At 31.2% G+C, this 17,899-nt stretch overlaps 1 protein-coding gene across 6 annotated transcripts in view; it reads left to right on the top strand.

The window, feature by feature from the left end:
- The window catches only part of LOC145284444 (RAB11-binding protein RELCH homolog), a 2,006,047-nt gene that overhangs the window by 647,683 nt on the left and 1,340,465 nt on the right, over positions 1-17,899 (top strand). For all 6 annotated transcript variants that reach the window (XM_080133263.1, XM_080133262.1, XM_080133261.1 and 3 more), the window contains one exon: positions 16,013-16,112. In XM_080133263.1, coding sequence (XP_079989389.1) covers positions 16,013-16,112 — 100 coding nt within the window. The remainder of the gene's footprint in view (positions 1-16,012; positions 16,113-17,899) is intronic.

Raw genomic sequence — 17,899 nt, 5'->3', positions numbered from 1 at the left:
GATGAAAGAAGGAACATGTGGTTTTGATCAAACTTAACACCTTATACAGCCTAACATCACAAATGCATTTGAAAAAGTTTTATTACCACACAAGCAGAAAAGTCCGGCATGATATGACAGAGGTACATTTGAAATGAATGTTTGTGTTTATGGCACAATAGAACCATGATACTTGACTTTTGTATTTTAAACTTTAATTCAAGCTGTTATATATTAAAATAATTTTATAAAATCAACGGTAGGTTCTTTACAGTGCAATGTACTGTGGACTAAGTTACTGCAGGGAGGCATGTTAAGCTTTCTCTCGGTGCATCATGATGCGTGCCTGACGAGTAGGCAATCGATCGATTTTATTTAAAAATGGCTGATTTTACCAATTTCGATGACAAAATAAAATATGAGTAGTGTGAAACATTTGCTGATCATCATTCAATCACGGGCAACATCGAGTCTCCCTGCTAATATAGGCCTTGAGGTTAGTTCCTTGCTAATGGAGTCAGAGATGGCTTCGTGGCCAGGTTTGAATCTCTCGACTAGTAGTAATCGTGTCACCCTGCACTGATGATTCACAAAAGGATGAAACACTAGTGTCTGTGGGTATTAAAATTATTATTGTAATAATTATGTCAGCCCCTTTTAAGAAACTCTGTTTCTTATTGTTGAGCACTTTAAGGTTTAAATAGAAAGTCGGTCACCTAAGCTCGCATGCATAGATTATGATGTTATAAGCATTAGATCACTATGGCTGAATGTTACGACATTTTAAAAATAAATGTTAAAATTTCAACGATATTTCATGCGGTTGAGATTGGCCTTGAAGTTAGTTCCTTGCTAATGGAGTCAGAGATGGCTTCGTGGCTGAGTTTGAATCTCCTGACTGGTAATAATCGTGTCACCCTGCACTGATGATTCCCGAAAGGGTGAGACGCTAATGTCTGTAGATATTAAAATTATTATTGTAATAATTGTATATATATATATATATGAGACAGAGATTGAAAGAGAGAGTAAGTATCAATTTATGAAAATATATTTATGGTAATGAAACTACATAGGGCTTCATCTCTGTTGAGAAGCGTCAGGCTAAAATGCATGGAATTTGTGTTGCCATATGTTTTTATATATATATATATATATATATATATATATATATATATATATAAAGATATAAAGGGTGAGTCACAAGAAACGGATGTTTTTGGAACACTCCTTGCTCTCTTTGTGTAAAGGATAGGGAGTGAGGAAGGTAATCTTTAAACCTGCTTAAGATTTTTATTGAAATATTTGCAGAGCTTTGTTTTCCTTAAAAATATCCGTTTCTCGTAATGCACCCTGTGTTAAGACATCTGGTAAAACTAACTCCATGCATTTTAGCCTGATGTTTTGCTACAGGAATAAAGTGTAGCTTATAGTGGGCAAATACTGCCCACTTTTGTTATGTAGGGGAATAAAGGAGATGGTCGTGTGGTCCCCTTTGCCAAGAAATGAGTACACGAAATTCGCTGAAATTATATTTACAACCAATGGACACATGTGTGATGTTGAGCAATTCATTACCAAAAAGGTAAAAGATTACTTGCATTTTTCGTGGAAGTTCAGATATCATTTACATGGGTGCAAAACGGGACAGTGGATTCAACGCATCTGCAGGATGTGAGATCCAGCGAAAAAGAGGAAGAATGACACGAACCGGATGTTGAAGTAGGTTGTATCGCCACCTTGTAGCAAAAGCTTAATTGCCATAAATATATTTCTATAACCTGCTACTTAGCTCTTCTTATGTATTGAGCACTGTAGAAGTAAATATGAAAATCAATACATAAAATATTACATCTCCTTAGAACAGCTGATATATATATACATACTAGTGTTGGGATGATTAATCAGAATCGGGAAAATTTGAGTCTATTCCTCTGATTATCTATCTTATTTAATTTTGTTTTTATAAAACATCTTCCACTGCTTGTTGGTCCTGGGTATGACCTTAAACTATATCCAGTGGTGAGGTTCCAGCTTGCGGGCTTTGGGGAGTATGGAGCCACCCTGTAATTGCTATTGCTCCCAGGTCCACTCTGACCTGGAGTGGTAGTACCTGTTAGGGTCCCAACTATGGGTTAAATAGAAACTGACTTGAAAACAACAAATATATTCTATTAAAAAATCTTTCTTCAAAATCTTTGGATTCGGCATTAAATAACCTGAAAAGGGCTGATATGTTGTAAACCAAAAACAATCAAATCAAACCAATACACTGGTTGTAGTAATAATAAAATAATAAATATAAATTGATTTAAACTTCCAGTAAGACTAAAATCAATAGATCAACCCCTCACAAGTGTGTTTTAACGTTTGAGAAAATACATGCACATTTAAGATGCGTTTTTACAGTAATCAGGACAAAATAATAACTTTATAGACAAATATTTAGAGATTTATAAAGAATGGGAATCGGTAATTTAGTACGGAATCGAAAAAAAATATTGGAATCGTCCCGTCTCTAATACACACACACACATTAAGTGAAATTATATAAACATCAGGTAAACCCAACGCAGATTAACCTATGTTTCGGAGATGTTAATCATCTCCTCAGGGGTTCCAGACTTAAAGATTTTAAGAATCTGCAATCCTTGAGGGGACGATTAACATCGTCATAACCTTAGTTAATAGTGTTTTCCTGGTGTTTATACAATTCCATTTATGCTAGCTCTGCATACGTTTAATACATTTACACTTATTTGTAATGTATAGTTTGTTAATAAATAATTTGTGTGTGTATATATATATACATACGATAACATGCATCATAAAATGTTATAAATTGTTAAAATTGTTGTTATCCAAAAGAAAAACTGATTGAAACTGGTTGCTTTTATAAGAGGCAGTACATAATTTAGAGAGATGGAAAGAAAATATTTCATGAATTGAATGTTTTTGTTTGTAAAAAAAAAAAAATGCTAGTCAATAGTCTTGTGGCTTCATGTGGCTACATAGATATCTTGGATTAAACTGATTTGCTTTCTTTCCAAAACAATGTTTTTATACACATTGAAAATATTGTAAGTTTGCCAGAATGCTTGCTGGGAAATGATCGCTCATTGTTGAATCAAAAGAAAAAAAAAAATTGATCTTAGTTAAGGCGAAATTTCTTCTCACCACGAACAGAAGAGATAGTGTTTTTTTGTACCACTTTTATGAGTCCCTACAAAGATGCAAATCAAGATATAATGATACTATAACCCTTATGTCTAGATTCCTAATTCCAGTTTTGATCAAAATCGATTACATGATTTTAATTTTAGAAAAGATCTCAAATTTAGCTATCTTAAGAAGAAATTGGAATCTATAGAATTTTGCTTAATTAATGTGTAATGATCAAATTCAATGCAAATCTGAAATATTTACATTTTCTAATGACAAGTTGTGTCCATACAATGCCTCTTTAAATTTATGTAAGATAGACCAAAATAAATTGAAATTTTGTGCATATTTATTCAATGATGTCTAATATACAGGGTGAGCCAAATGTAGGTGGGCAATAAAAAATTAGAGATCACGTATTCGTAAAACTAAAGAATTGCATTAATATAACTGATACATAAACCTATTCAAATGTTGTCCACATACTTTTGGCTCACCCTATATATATATTTATATAAAATGGGTTAAGAAATTCCAACGAAAGAAAGATGTATATTTAAATAAGGGAGTAGTCACCAACAATGTGTGTTTTTTAACATTATTTTATTATTTCGTGTCTTGGTTTTTCATTGAGAATTATGTTTGGATCATTGTAATAATGTTTTTAAGTCATTGAAATCGTTTTTGCGCGTTTCAGACGTTCTGTGAAGCGTCCTCAAATTATTTTCAAATGTGTTGGAGATGTAAAAATGGCAATTTTCGTAGTTAATTTGAAGTTTTTCCAAGGGGTGGAGGCTTGTAAGTGTTTATTATTCATTGGCATGCTCAATTTTTATTAGTCTTTTATTGGGCTAGTCGGGGGGGGGGCCGCTGACCTGGTTGTAGTCGCTCTCCCTTATTTCAGAAGAGCTGCCCCCCCCTCCTCACACATACACATTAGTAACGACCTCGGATCACAGTCGCCTTCCTAAGGAAGCAAATAACCTCATAACACTGTAAAACAATATACACATTCCCAAACCAATAAAAGCAAACACACACGTGCGCACACACACACACACACACACACACACACACACACACACACACACACTACCTCACCCTAAAGGAAAAGAAAAAAACATTAGCATTTTCCCCTTTATTCAACCAACTTTTATTATGTTTTGCCTATTTTACTTCCTCTTTGTTTTCTTCCTCTCTTCCCGTTGTCTATCCTTCCCCTACCAATATTCCTCGATTTTCATCCTCTTTTATAGTTCCTATTAATTCAGCATATATTTTTTTTTCTAAATGGTTTCAAGTGGGTGTTATTTTTTGTACAGTCTTATAATTTTATAATGCTAGTTTGCTACTCTGCTGATGAGAAGCATTTAGCTTCGAAATGCCATAGTCTAAAGGGGTTCTTTTCCACTTCCCTCTCATTCCTGTCCTTATTGATCTGATTATTTAATAAAGTTATTCCTCATCATTTTAATGCACACACACACACACACACACACACACACACACTTAATCACGTGACTAATACTGATAAGACGTTTGAACATTCCACTGTTAAAACAGCCTATGAACATTTACCTTTTTTTGGTGACTACATGCTACAAGAAATTGTGAAAAGAAAAAACACAAAAGGACTCTATCCTTGAAGAAGGTGTTATATCATCGACAATTTGATTATAAACAAAAGTTTTTTTTTTTTTAAATCTACGTTGTATCGGCTTTTTAAAATTATAGATTTTATTCAAATTTAAACATAGGAAAACAATCTGCTTATGTAGATACCTAACTTGTTTTCTGTTTTTTAATATCTTGATTTCATTTTTTTTTTGTTGTTGGAAAACTAAAATCTTTTCATAGCAAGTTGTCATTTATTGTTTGTCAAAAAAAATCAGGAAACATTCGTTTGAAGTTTTAGATTTTTTTTTACTTTTGATCATTTTTTCCCCCTTAATCTTTTTTTATTTTATTTTGTGCCTTATCTCTTAAAGAAATCCAATGCAGCTTATAGATTCTAATCCAAAGATAAATTGTTGGAGAAGGATCACTTCTTGATATCGCAACACAAATTTAATAACCATTTGTTATTTTTTAATCTTAATACTTCTTTAGTCTTTTTCATTTTTAGTAAAAAAGTATTTGACTTAGTACAGGTGCACCATAATAGTTGGTTTAATGTTGATAGCATTTTAAAATTTGTTATACTAAATCTGAGTAAATATCGGATTTTAGCTGACGAAAATGGAAGGGGTAAGACGGTTTAGGCAACTCAAAATATTAAAACCCGAATTCGACGTAAAAGTTAAACAAACAAAAAAACAATGAAATCCTTACCTTATGTGATAACTCCTTCAGGACTTTGAATAAAATAATCTGAGAGTTGCAACGAATTTCCTCGTTGCTTACAATGGCAACTCGTAATTGTAACAAAAAATGAGAAGCATTTAGCTTCGAAATGTCATGGCCTAAAGAGGTTCTTTTCCATTTCCCTCTCATTTTCGTCCTTCTGATGATTTAATAAACTCATATGTAATTCTTATTCCTCATCATTTTGATATATATATATATATATATATATATATATATATATATATATATATTTCAGAATAAAATTATCTAACAATCAACTGATATGGAAACCTGTGATTACAGATCTTACAAAATACTATTGGCAGTAATATTCTATAAGATTTATATGTGTATATATATATATATATATATATATATATAATGTACTAGCATTTCAGCCCAGCGTTGCCCGGGTGTTTGGATGTGGATGTTGAGCAAAAAGGAAAAAAAGTAGTAGTTGGAAGGCAGGCTTGAACCCGTACCGCAAAGGCGGAAAAGAACGGGGTAAAACCTAATGTTTATGCTGTTACGACCACCGCCAAACCGGAAGCGACATTTTTTAAAATTAAGGCTAGACAATCTAAAGGAGAGGATAACTTTAAAAAATATAGGCGAAAAAAGTGACCCACCCCCTGTAGAAAAGTGCCTAGTTGAAGGGGAAGATATTAATGTTTTAGCCAATTTTTCGATATTTGTCGTATGAAAGGTCAAACTTTAAAACTCGATACTGATCTTGGTAAAATCCGTCGCCTCTATTGAAAGTTTAAGGTAGACATGCAAACAGACATACATACAAACATTTATATATTAATAACTAAAAATTTTCGACCCAAACTGATGAAAAAGCTTGTCCTATCTCTGAATACCCTTTATGTAAAATTTCAAATATTTAGACCAGAAATTGTCTGAGTAATTTGGAAGAAACCACAGCGGTTAATTTTTTTTAACTTTGACCCCTATTATTACCCCTTAACATTTATTGTTTTGGGCTCAAATCAAGTTATTAAGTTAGATCCATGTCCAAGGAACCTATATCTAAAATTTCAAGTGCATAGACCCAAAATTATTGGAGGAGTTTGGTAGAGTTCTCAAAGGTCAAATCGTGGAACTTTGACCCCTTAATCGCCAAATTTCTGGCCAAAAACCGATCACATCTATTTTCCCAAATCTCAGTACCCTGTATATCAAATTTCGAGTCTGTAGACTAAAAATTGACAGAGTTATTGCATAGGGAAATGTACACAGACACACAAACACAGACACGTTCACTTTTATATATATATATATATATATATATATATATATATATATATATATATAGATGTATATGTATGCGGGGGAGGTTTTGCCCGGTTGTAAAATACGTTTAAATATGATTGTATGGTTGTAAAATACGTTTAAATATGATATTTTAATTTGCCCAGATTCCGTATATATTATTATAGAGTCGTGATTTCAAAAGTAAAATAAAAAGTATTTGGGTGTCATCAATTAGAATCGAAACCAAAAGCAAAACTGTAGCATTTAAAGTTGATGGCGTTACCAATGTACCAACGTGACACACATATAAAGTGATTAAAAATAAAAAATAAACTGAGATGAATGTACAAAATGTATAACAATAATTTTCAATTTTGACCCATTTTTGACTCCTTAAAAACTATTTTAACCGGCTAAAGACCAATAAAGGAACGGTCCATAAAAATCCAATCATTTGAGGCCCCTAGCGCCGCTCTGCGACTTTTTGTTTCAGAAGAGATAAGTATGAAAATATGGAGACAGGCAGACAAACAGACGGACATATACTTTTTTATATATATGATATATATATATATATATATTAGATATATATTACTCAGGTAATGTGGGCGATCGCTTCAGTATTCATGATCACTAACAAACTGGCTGAACACAAATCGACATTAAAGGCCACAGAAAAAACGGAACCGTCAGTGAATGAACGAACTAATACTAACCAACCAACAGATCGATTATAGTGGTGTCTTTATAATCTCCCAATCGCTTCTATGCTAATATTGTCACACCTAATCCACGTGGGTGAGCAACAAATCGACACTATAAAGTCAGTCGATCAAGCAGTTACCAATTTCTTGCTTGACCGACCGCTACATAGAATTCCATCGCTTCACTCCTCCACATAGAGTTCTGGTAAGTAAAAATTACCACATAAATCAATATTTATTTTCTTAAGGTCTTTTTTTTTTTTTTTTTTTTTTTTGATTTCCTAAAATATTCTATGGTATCGAGAGTGAATTATGTTTAAAAGAATATATTCCAACTGTTCTAATTAGCTGGGGTTTACAATTTAATCACCAAGTAATTGCTCTCAACTTGTCGTTTGAACTATGCTCTTATTTTATAGTTTTTATCACTCTCCTTTCTGTATCTCTCTCTTTTCTGTTTATTAATACGGCAAGATAATAAAAGTAAGTGTAAAATAGAAGATTGGAATAGCTCATTATAAACAATCAGAAATATCACTACTAATAGTAATACTATTTAATCCTTAGAGGGAGAGAGAGAGAGGGCAAAGAGAAAGAATAATTTTAAAAATAGATGTTGTTCCCTAGAATGCTATAGATTTTCAATACTATTCATTTATTTAATCATTGTTAAACTTATGTTCTTCCACCAGCCATTGGGCTCTTGTGAATAACGGCTGATGACTTCTTCTGAAATTCAAATGGCCACAGGGTTTCAGTATTCTCCATTCTAATTTAATTCACAATGGAAAGCTTAGGAAAACACAGGAGGAAGTGCTAAGGATAGAATTGAGAGGGATAAATAAAGACTCGACCAGAGATAGGTTAGTTTGGAATTCAATTTTTAAAAGTTGTCCAACACCTGTCATGTAAAATAGATGTTAATATGATGATGATATTATAGTCGCTTTCTCAAACTTTCAACTATTCCCCAACTAAATAGAAAATTTTAATAAAAACGAGTTGTGATACCAACCTCAAAATCTCATCTGTGACGGCATTTCCTCCTGAGATACAACTCGGTATTTAGTGTAAACAAAATATATTGAACAGAAAAGCAAATAAAACAAATGAAGAGAGTGGGTATACGTCAGTCCGACTGCCAAGTGTTCCAGATTTGTGCTTAACAAAATATATCAAACAGAAAAAATAATTGCCACAAATCTGACTTCCCAAGACTTGTGCATAAAGCTGCCCAAAAGACATATTCTCCCAGTTTTTAGATTATCTTGCCTCAGCTTTTTTACTCCATCAGATCTTACAGTGTGACTCTATCTCAATCTGATATTGATGTTACTGCATTTTTTTCTGAAGAGGTATTATTGTTATTACTACTGCTCTATGAGAAGCGTTCAATAAATAATAAATAGTTTTTCTATTACATTGACATTGATATTAAAAAACCTACTTTTTCTATTTAAAAATTATTAAAATGAACTCTTAATATACTCAGTCATGAATATGCAAGCGATTATAATGATAAAAAAATTTGCATATTTCTTCGAAAAACAATGTTATTAACTCTTTATATTCTCTTATTGTATGTTTGGTTTCATTTAACTAGTACACTCAGTTCTATTTATGCATATTTTCTACATTGTGTATAATTGTGTAACCTTTAGGATGAAAAAGTTTTAGCACAGGTGCTTAATTTTAAATACTTTTATCCATCTGTGAATGGCTCGAACTAAGCAACTAAGGCTGGAGCACTAAATGCTTTGGTTTCGATTCTAGCTGATAGCACCTACAAGTGTGTGTGTGTGTGTGTGTATATATATATATATATATATATATATATATATATATATATATATATATATATATATATATAGAGAGAGAGACTTTTTCTCGACTCTATATATTTTAACTTATCGCCATTTACTGTATATTTTAGTTTTCACTTTTAATTCTCATTTTCGCTCATTCGGACTTTTACTTCAACACCTGATGATGATTCGTGGACGAATGGAAAGCGCTCGTGACACAACAACCATGGAACTTTTATTAATATTTTTGATTTTAATACAAAAAAGATTATACGGAACATGGAAATATTAAAAAAAAGAATCATAAAGCAAAGTGTCTCCGTTGCATTTAATAATGTTTGCTGGAATATATATATATATATATATATATATGTGTGTATGTGTGTATTGCAACGTCTTGTCAGACGAGTGCCACTCCCTCAGACACTTAAAGTCCATGAGTCCAAAAATGACTTCCATCGCCACAGGACCATTTTAATAAGGGGGTATCTATACACAGATGATGTTACAGAGTCTTAGCTTTGTATGACAGCTGTCACTCTTTCGGTTCAAAAAGTTGAGATCCAGCAACAAGCAAGAGCAAGATAGCCAGCAACAAGTTAAACTGCAGACCAGCTTAATGCGGGTACTGGTCTCCCACTTTATGGTTTTTTAAATCAGAGATTTGCTTCTCCTAGAAAGGTTGCCTTCACCATGGCTTACGGGAGTCCTCTCCACCCCAACACACACATACATACACACAAACACACATGGTGCTAGTTGGATGTTGATCCCGAAAAAGGGTTCGTTCGCCCTTTGGAAGGTCTTGTTTTTAATCCTTCAGGGAGACTAGCCACCCTCCTCACCAAACAAGTCTGGTGGGGGAACCAGTTTAGTCGCCGGTGACCCGACCATGAGGCAGTAGTACTGGGTTACATGGTACCAGTAGCATATGACATGACCTGGCATATCTCTCTCTATATATACCTCTTATTTGTTTTACATAAGTACTAATATGTCGCTACACATTCATGAACATGTTTTGGTCATTTAGTTACTAATAACTAGAGGCCGCTTCTTTTTTTTTCTCTATACTTTTTCCTCTGTTTCTTTTTTCATTTCCATTTTGACACAAACCTTAATCCCCACCCCTTGCTTTCTGTCTTCACATTTATTAAAGACTATTTATATTTATTTTTATTTTTAATGACATGTAATGTGACCTGATAAAATTTTTTGTGACAATAACGAACTAGAAGTTTGTATAATCGTCTTAGAGTTGATAGCAAGTTTATTTATATAGTTTGCTCATTATGTAATGTGGGGTGTTAGGAAGGAAAAAATGGGAAGAGAAAGAAAAAACGAAAGATAATTTCCTTGTTATTCTTAATGAGATGTAATATGACTTCCTGATGAATTTTTTGTGTGTGTTTGCTGTATTCTTGAATAATTTTCATTACGGACTAAGCTTTTGTATAAGCAATATGACCTGAAGAGGTCTATAGTTACTTGTAACTGGCTGACTGAAACATGCTCATGAATGTGTAGTGACATATTAATGCTTATGTAAAACAAATTAAAAGTATATCTTGCCCTACTTCGGTATTGGGCCCTCATGTATTAACCTCATTAAAACTTCATTGGTTATTTTACCTCTGGAAAATATTAACCTAGAATTATATATATAAATGTTTAAATGGAATTATATATATAAATGTTTAAATGGAATTATATATATAAATGTTTAAATGGAATTATATATATAAATGTTTAAATGGAATTATATATATAAATGTTTAAATGGAATTATATATATAAATGTTTAAATGGAATTATATATATAACTGTTTAAATGGAATGATATATATAAATGTTTAAATGGAATTATATATATAAATGTTTAAATGGAATGATATATATAAATGTTTAAATGGAATTATATATATAACTGTTTAAATGGAATGATATATATGCATGTTTAAATGGAATGATATATATAAATGTTTAAATGGAATTATATATATAACTGTTTAAATGGAATTATATATATAAATGTTTAAATGGAATTATATATATAAATGTTTAAATGGAATGATATATATAAATGTTTAAATGGAATTATATATATAAATGTTTAAATGGAATTATATATATAAATGTTTAAATGGAATGATATATATAAATGTTTAAATGGAATGATATATATAAATGTTTAAATGGAATTATATATATAAATGTTTAAATGGAATGATATATATAACTGTTTAAATGGAATGATATATATAACTGTGTAAATGGAATGATATATATAACTGTTTAAATGGAATGATATATATAAATGTTTAAATGGAATGATATATATAAATGTTTAAATGGAATTATATATATAAATGTTTAAATGGAATTATATATATAACTGTTTAAATGGAATGATATATATAAATGTTTAAATGGAATGATATATATAAATGTTTAAATGGAATTATATATATAACTATTAAAATGGAATTATATATATAACTGTTTAAATGGAATTATATATATAAATGTTTAAATGGAATTATATATATAAATGTTTAAATGGAATTATATATATAAATGTTTAAATGGAATTATATATATAAATGTTTAAATGAAATTATATATATAAATGTTTAAATGGAATTATATATATAAATGTTTAAATGGAATTATATATATAAATGTTTAAATGGAATTATATATATAAATGTTTAAATGGAATTATATATATAACTGTTTAAATGGAATTATATATATAAATGTTTAAATGGAATTATATATATAAATGTTTAAATGGAATTATATATATAACTGTTTAAATGGAATGATATATATAAATGTTTAAATGGAATTATATATATAAATGTTTAAATGGAATGATATATATAAATGTTTAAATGGAATGATATATATAAATGTTTAAATGGAATGATATATATAAATGTTTAAATGGAATTATATATATAAATGTTTAAATGGAATTATATATATAAATGTTTAAATGGAATTATATATATAACTGTTTAAATGGAATTATATATATAAATGTTTAAATGGAATTATATATATAAATGTTTAAATGGAATGATATATATAAATGTTTAAATGAAATTATATATATATAAATGTTTAAATGGAATTATATATATAAATGTTTAAATGGAATTATATATATAAATGTTTAAATGAAATTATATATATAACTGTTTAAATGGAATTATATATATAAATGTTTAAATGGAATTATATATATAAATGTTTAAATGGAATTATATATATAACTGTTTAAATGGAATGATATATATAAATGTTTAAATGGAATTATATATATAAATGTTTAAATGGAATGATATATATAAATGTTTAAATGGAATGATATATATAAATGTTTAAATGGAATTATATATATAAATGTTTAAATGGAATTATATATATAAATGTTTAAATGGAATGATATATATAAATGTCTAAATGGAATGATATATATAAATGTTTAAATGGAATTATATATATAAATGTTTAAATGGAATTATATATATAAATGTTTAAATGGAATTATATATATAAATGTTTAAATGGAATTATATATATAAATGTTTAAATATAATTATGTATATAAATGTTTAAATGGAATTAGGTATATAAATGTTTAAAGGGAATTATATATATAAATGGTTAAATGGAATTATATATATAAATGTTTTTTTCTGATTTTCTGACCTTCTGTACATTTTTAAATTAAGAAATATATATATATATATATTAGTTAATGCTGCATACTTTTTGTATCTCTATGAGGGCGTGGTTACAAAAAATTGAAAAAAATAAAAAGGTTATATTTATAAACATGGGTGATAAGAACTGACCAATCAGATAAAATCTTGTCCTGCTACGAACCTATCAGAAACCGGAATCACACCATAAAATATACTGAATCTTTTAGAATTTCTGCACATAACGTTTCGTGTTTACAGGGAAAGGAACTGCTCTTCGTTTTCATGCAAGCTTTGATAATTCAGGACTTCTTTGAATTGGTTAACTACCGGAAACTCTGCTCTTTGTCTTCGTGCTTTTATAATTCGAAGCTTCACTCGATTGATACTGTTATTTTGTTTAAAACATTTCGTATTTCGCTTCTAAAACTAGAAAGGGTTACAACTCAAGAGTTAATCACGGAGTGCTGTTTTGTCTAGAACTTATCAGTGTTTCAAGATATAACATTGTATCTACACCAAGTTTAAAAACCTGAACACCTGCTTACATCAAAATGAGATTAGTAGTCAAACATCATATTTGTTTGGATAACAAATCAGTTATTAAGTAGAATAGATTTTAGAGCCTCTTTGTCTACATATGTACATTTTTCATTACATCCCTAGAGAAATCAATTCTTTACAGAACATTATTGCTAAGTGAAACTCTAATTTGCTATACAGAGGGCTAAACCTATAAATGGGAGGGATGTATATTTCTATATATCTGTAAAAGTGAGAATGTGTGTGTGTGTAAGGATACTTCTCGACCTATATACTCAACAAATTTTTTGATCTACAGATTTGAAATATTGTATATAGGATATTCAGACACATAGAAAACTTTTTAATCGGTTTTAATCCGGAAAAAGGAGCTGCTAAGGGGTCAAAATTTAAAAAATTGGTACTTGGGGGGGATCATTGGATTTTTATCTGTTTGTCAACTGTTTCACAAGGTTTGAAAACACTTTTTAAAGATCTTGGCAAGCTGGTTTAATGGTTATCATACTTGACTAACTGCCTTTAGGTTTTTGTTTCAATCTTAGCTCGAGAATATTTGTTTTCTTACTTAGAAGAAGTGAACTGTTTAGAAAAAGATGTAACACTTGCAGGTCTCAGTTTCTTTCTGTATTTTTAATTTCATTTTTGAAAAAGGAATTTAATGCTATATTAAATATTGGGCAACACCACATACATCTTCTGGTATGTGTATATATATATATATATATATATATATATATATATATATATATATATATATATATGAAATAGTCTGTGCAGATCAACCAGCATTCGACAAACAACATCGGTCAGTTAAAAATTAACCTCATTACAAGGGGCGTGCAATAAGTAATGCCCCTGACCCACTTCCAGTTGTCTGATCTAGCTGAAATTTTGCATGTGCAATGATTACATCTCTACAGGTTATGTGGCAAATTACAGCTCTGAACTAATTGTGGTTTCTGTCTTACTGGTGTTTGAACTGAGTCACATGCAAAATGGAGCCTGTTGAATGCCGAGCAGTGATCTGATTTTTGTATTTGAAAGAACGCACACCACAGGAGACTTTTGATGAAATGAAAGAAACTTATGGTGATAATGCCCCATCATATGACCTTGTAAAACGCTGGCATCGTGAATTCAAACATTGCCGGAAGTCTGTAGAAACAGCTCCCAGACCTGGTCCCCCCTCCCCCTCTGCCATCTGTCAGTCAAGTTAAGGCGACCATTTTGGAAGATCGGCGCATTACTATTCGCCAAATAGCCCAAGATGTCAAGATTAATACAGGGTCTGTGGAAACTATCATTCATGACCATTTGCATATGCATAAGGTGTCTGCCAGATGGATTCCCAGGTTGCTCACACCATTCCAGACGTGAGAACATGTCGAGTGCTCGAGGATGAATTTGGAGATGTGCCAAAAAGATGAGTCAAAGTTTTTAAAAAGACTGATTACACAGGATGAAACCTGGGTCCATCACTATGATCCAGAGACCAAAGCCCAGTCAATGCAGTGGAAGCACTTGGACTCACCACCTCCACAGAAGGCAAGGATGCAGCCCTCCACTGGCAAGGTCATGCTCACAGTCTTCTGGGACCAGGATGGAATAGTGATGACAGATTTGCTGGCAAAGGGTACCACAATTACAGGAACCTATTATGCTTCACTCTTGAGGAAATTAAGGGAAGCTATCAAAATCAAGAGGCGAGGCAAGATCAACAAAGGTACCCTCCTCCTGCAGGACAATGCTCCGGTCCACAACTCGCATGTCGCCAGATCAGAAGCACGGGCTTGTGGTTATGAAATCCTCTCCCATCCTCCCTACTCTCCTGACCTTTAACCCTCTGACTTTCACCTCTTCCCAGCCATGAAGTTGTTTTTGAAAGGAAAGCGTTTCCTAGATGATGCAGCCTTGATTCCTGAAGTCACGTTGTGGTTGGAGGACCAACCTACAGTGTTCTACAAAAACGGTCTCCAGAGCTGCATCAAACGATGGGAGAAATGCATAATTCTGGGTGGTTCCTATGTAGAGAAAGACTAATAACTCGTTGCTCTACTGCTATGGGAAGGTGGTCAGGGGCATTACTTATTGCATGCTCCTCGTAAACATTTCATTTATTGTTTTCTATAGGTAGACAACCCCTCACAAAATGCTGGTTAATTTGCATAGACTCTTTCTAATATTTATATAATTTTATTTATTAATAGCTCCATTTAGTATTGAGCTCTTTTGAAAAAAATATTGATTTTATATTCACATTATTGATGTATTTGAAATACGTTTCCGAATTTTTTTTTTAATAAGGATTGATGATTTGTATAATTTATATTTTTCACAATACTGTTTTTATCTGGAGTGCTCCTGTAACCTTCAGGTAGATCTTGTCGAACTCAGGAGTCTTTTTGTTAAACTCGGGAATCTTAATTTAAATATATATATAAATATATATATATATATATATATATATATATATATAATGCGAATTTCTTGTTTATTTCAGTTCAAACCACAGCAATCATGAGTTATTGCTTGGAATCCTTTGGGAAGCTGTTGTTCACACGTCCGGCCAAGTCAGAGGAGTTGCAGCTCGGCTTTTCGAGGTAAGTAATCACTTAAATGTATCGCTTCTCCCAAAAGTAGTTGTTCAATTTTCTTGAGGATTAAATGAAAAAAAAATGCATTTTCTTTTTTGTTTTTAACATTTTCATTTCATACTGATGTGACTAGTAGTTTGGATGCATTCATTGGAGCTATTAAATATTTCCAGTAAGAGTTATGTCCCCTTTGTTCTGGGTAAAAACGAATTTTACAGTAAAGACTATGGATGAGTTTGTATAAAAATGTTTTGGGGTTGTTAAATATTTTTTGTCTTTCAATTTGTGTTCTTGTTCACGCCATTTTTAGTTATCTTTCCAGACTAAGGCAGCACCACTTACAAATAACTTCTTTTATAAGACCGACTCTCATATCTCGTTAGTAAATAACAAAACCTATCACATGAAAGAGAAAACTATATATATATATATATATATATATATATATGACAACATAAAAGAAAATCATTCAATTACCTACAGCGTTTGGTATAGGTGGAAGAAAGTTGGACAAGTGAAGAAAGGGAAGATGGAAAGTTCTTTGGGTTGTCAAAGGTCTGCCAGCAGTTATCTTAGGTGAAGATAGTCTATGTTTAAGCGTTTAATGGACGGAAAAAAGAGACAGAGAAAGAAAGGAGACATCTTTCCTTGTTGCTTTCAGGTTTTTCTCTATTGACAGATCATGATTTCCAAAGGGGCTGACATAGTTCTTCAGGGGACAATGAAATCGATGTGCCATACAAGCTGATTGGTCAGTTTTTATGATTACTATGCTTTCATATATTTAAAAAGGACTGTCAATACAAAGCTGTTGAAGACAGAAGAAGTTTGTTTGCCTTGATCTTTTTTCCAAATCACCTACCAGTGGGATGAGAGAGATGGAAAGAAATCGATAGTCACTATTTAATCATGTCTTATCAGAACATTTTAAAACCATGTTCGCACATGTAGTGTTCTTTCTCTCACTCACTCTCCCTTTAAGCCATATGATGTCAGATCCATTTCTATTTATTCTGACTGTTCTAATAAGGCTACCCTTAAGATCACCAAATTGACCTTGACTGAAATTTCGTTTCTTGTTACTTTCAACTAACCAATTTATATACTAGTTGGTGTACTTGCTCAATATTTAACATATTGAAATAGTCTCAAATTGTGAAACTGATCTAGTTGTGCGTCTATAAGCGTGAATAATAAATATTAAATTATATTCTGCAGTATAATCAAAGATTCAAAGAATTTCTTCCAAGAATCTGCATGGAAGACTTGATTTGCAATATTTTTTACTATTAATGGGGTATGGTCCCTCACAGTTGGGAGATTTTATTTATAAATGCTGCTGTTAGGAACTGACAAATCAAATTAATTCACGTTCTGCTACCAACCAATCAGAAACCAGAATTTCTCCATAAAAATTTAACCTTTTCTGTAGCAACCTTGTGTATGTTTTCTTCGTATCAACACAAGAAGAATCTTTTGCTCTGTGACTACAAAATTATAAATTCCGGAACCTGTACAGAACAGCTCTCTACCGAGAACTCGTCATCTCTATAACTTGTATAGAACAACTAACCATCGAAACTGTTCTGAAACTAAACATGGCTTCCAACTCAAGAATAAAGATAATTTATGTAAAATCATATTGCCAGTTCTATTTCTTTGTGTTCTACCTGAGATCTGCTTTAATATGCAGATATCAACACACTATTTCAATTTGGAAAATTGATTGCTAACTAATTGATTCCTAACCTTTAGTTTTCCTTCCCTTTTAACCATTTTCTACACATCTCACT

This window comes from Euprymna scolopes, chromosome 9, assembly GCF_053919585.1.
Source record: "Euprymna scolopes isolate OS-2025 chromosome 9, ASM5391958v1, whole genome shotgun sequence".
Classification (NCBI taxonomy): domain Eukaryota; kingdom Metazoa; phylum Mollusca; class Cephalopoda; order Sepiida; family Sepiolidae; genus Euprymna; species Euprymna scolopes.
This window is presented reverse-complemented; position numbering and strand designations above follow the sequence as displayed.